This window comes from Sinocyclocheilus grahami, unplaced genomic scaffold, assembly GCF_001515645.1.
Source record: "Sinocyclocheilus grahami isolate Dianchi unplaced genomic scaffold, SAMN03320097.WGS_v1.1 scaffold36.1, whole genome shotgun sequence".
NCBI classification, from domain to species: Eukaryota; Metazoa; Chordata; class Actinopteri; order Cypriniformes; family Cyprinidae; genus Sinocyclocheilus; species Sinocyclocheilus grahami.
In genome coordinates this window covers 3928622-3929863 of record NW_015505215.1, presented here as the reverse complement: position 1 = coordinate 3929863, position 1242 = coordinate 3928622, and the positions used below count along the sequence as shown (strand labels likewise).

Sequence of the window (1242 nt, the reverse complement as noted above, 5' to 3'; positions counted from 1 at the left end):
CTTTTACGGGTTTGGAACGACATGGGGGAAAGTGATTAATGACAATTTTCATTTTGGGGTGGAATATCCCTTTAATAAAATTAAATGTAATCTTTCTAGATCTTTGGAGGCCACTGCTGTCCCTTTGGCTGACCCTGGACTTGTAATCCTGATCACTAATTCCAACGTTAGACATTCGCTCACAGGAAGCGAGTATCCCACCAGACGAAAACAATGTGAGGAGGCAGCAGCCATTTTGGGCAAGAAAAGTCTAAGAGAGGCTACTTTGCAAGATTTGGAGGGTAAGAAGAAAATATATATTTTAAGCAGATACCATAATATAAGTCTTTAATCGAGGTCATTTCATTATAAAATACACATATTTTGCAAAAATCTAAATTTATTCATAGCTGCTAAGGATCGATTGGATGGTGTGACATACCACCGGGCACGTCATGTGATCGAGAAGAATGAACGCACAGCGCAAGCTGCTGAGGCACTGAAGAGAGGGGATTACAAAGAGTTTGGGAGGCTGATGGTGGAGAGCCACAATTCTCTTAGGTAAACATCTATAATCGAAGCAAGATTATCATGTTGGAAGACGTACAGAGGTCAACTCCTTTTAAACATTCCAGGATTAGAAGTGCTTTTCAGTGTCTGAAATGTTGTTTGCTTAACCCATTTATTGAATAGGTGGGGTTAACTGTCAGTTAAATGACTTTTAATTATGCATTCTTTGCCTGGGGTTAATATTGTTTGTCTTAGGGATAATTACGAGGTCAGCTGTCCAGAATTGGATGAGCTGGTGGCGGCAGCACTGGAAGTGGATGGAGTGTTCGGGAGTCGGATGACAGGGGGAGGGTTCGGTGGATGCACAGTTACTTTGCTTCAGGCTCATGCCACGGAGAGAGCAGTCAAACACATTCAGGTTTTTACAAGTTTAACATACTCTGTGCATCTGTGTATGACAATTCATCCAAAAGATGAATGATTATTTCTTCAGAATTTGTAACTCAGTACCTGCACTTGTATTTTCCATGATATTGTCTATGAATTAAGTTAACAGGAATTCAGGCCATGATATTAATACTTTTCTGTTTCCTTACAGAAAAAATATCATGGATCTCCAACTACTCCATCAGAAGGAGCTCATGCTCTCAGTCTATAATTTTTTTTTAAATCAGTGCTAAACCAGTGATTTTTTATTTTTCAAATTACTTGAAATTTACTGTGATCTACATTTTTATAATTAATCTATATATA

At 38.5% G+C, this 1242-nt stretch overlaps 1 protein-coding gene across 1 annotated transcript in view; it reads left to right on the top strand.

Annotated features, from left to right (window-relative positions):
• The window catches only part of LOC107581646 (galactokinase-like), a 4656-nt gene extending 3491 nt beyond the window's left edge, over positions 1–1165 (top strand). Inside the window, exons 2-5 of the mRNA XM_016267267.1 lie at positions 100–281; positions 390–540; positions 745–907; positions 1088–1165. Of these exons, the coding sequence (XP_016122753.1) occupies positions 100–281; positions 390–540; positions 745–907; positions 1088–1147 (556 nt within the window). The 3' untranslated portion in view covers positions 1148–1165. The remainder of the gene's footprint in view (positions 1–99; positions 282–389; positions 541–744; positions 908–1087) is intronic.
• The last annotated feature ends 77 nt before the right edge of the window (positions 1166–1242 follow it).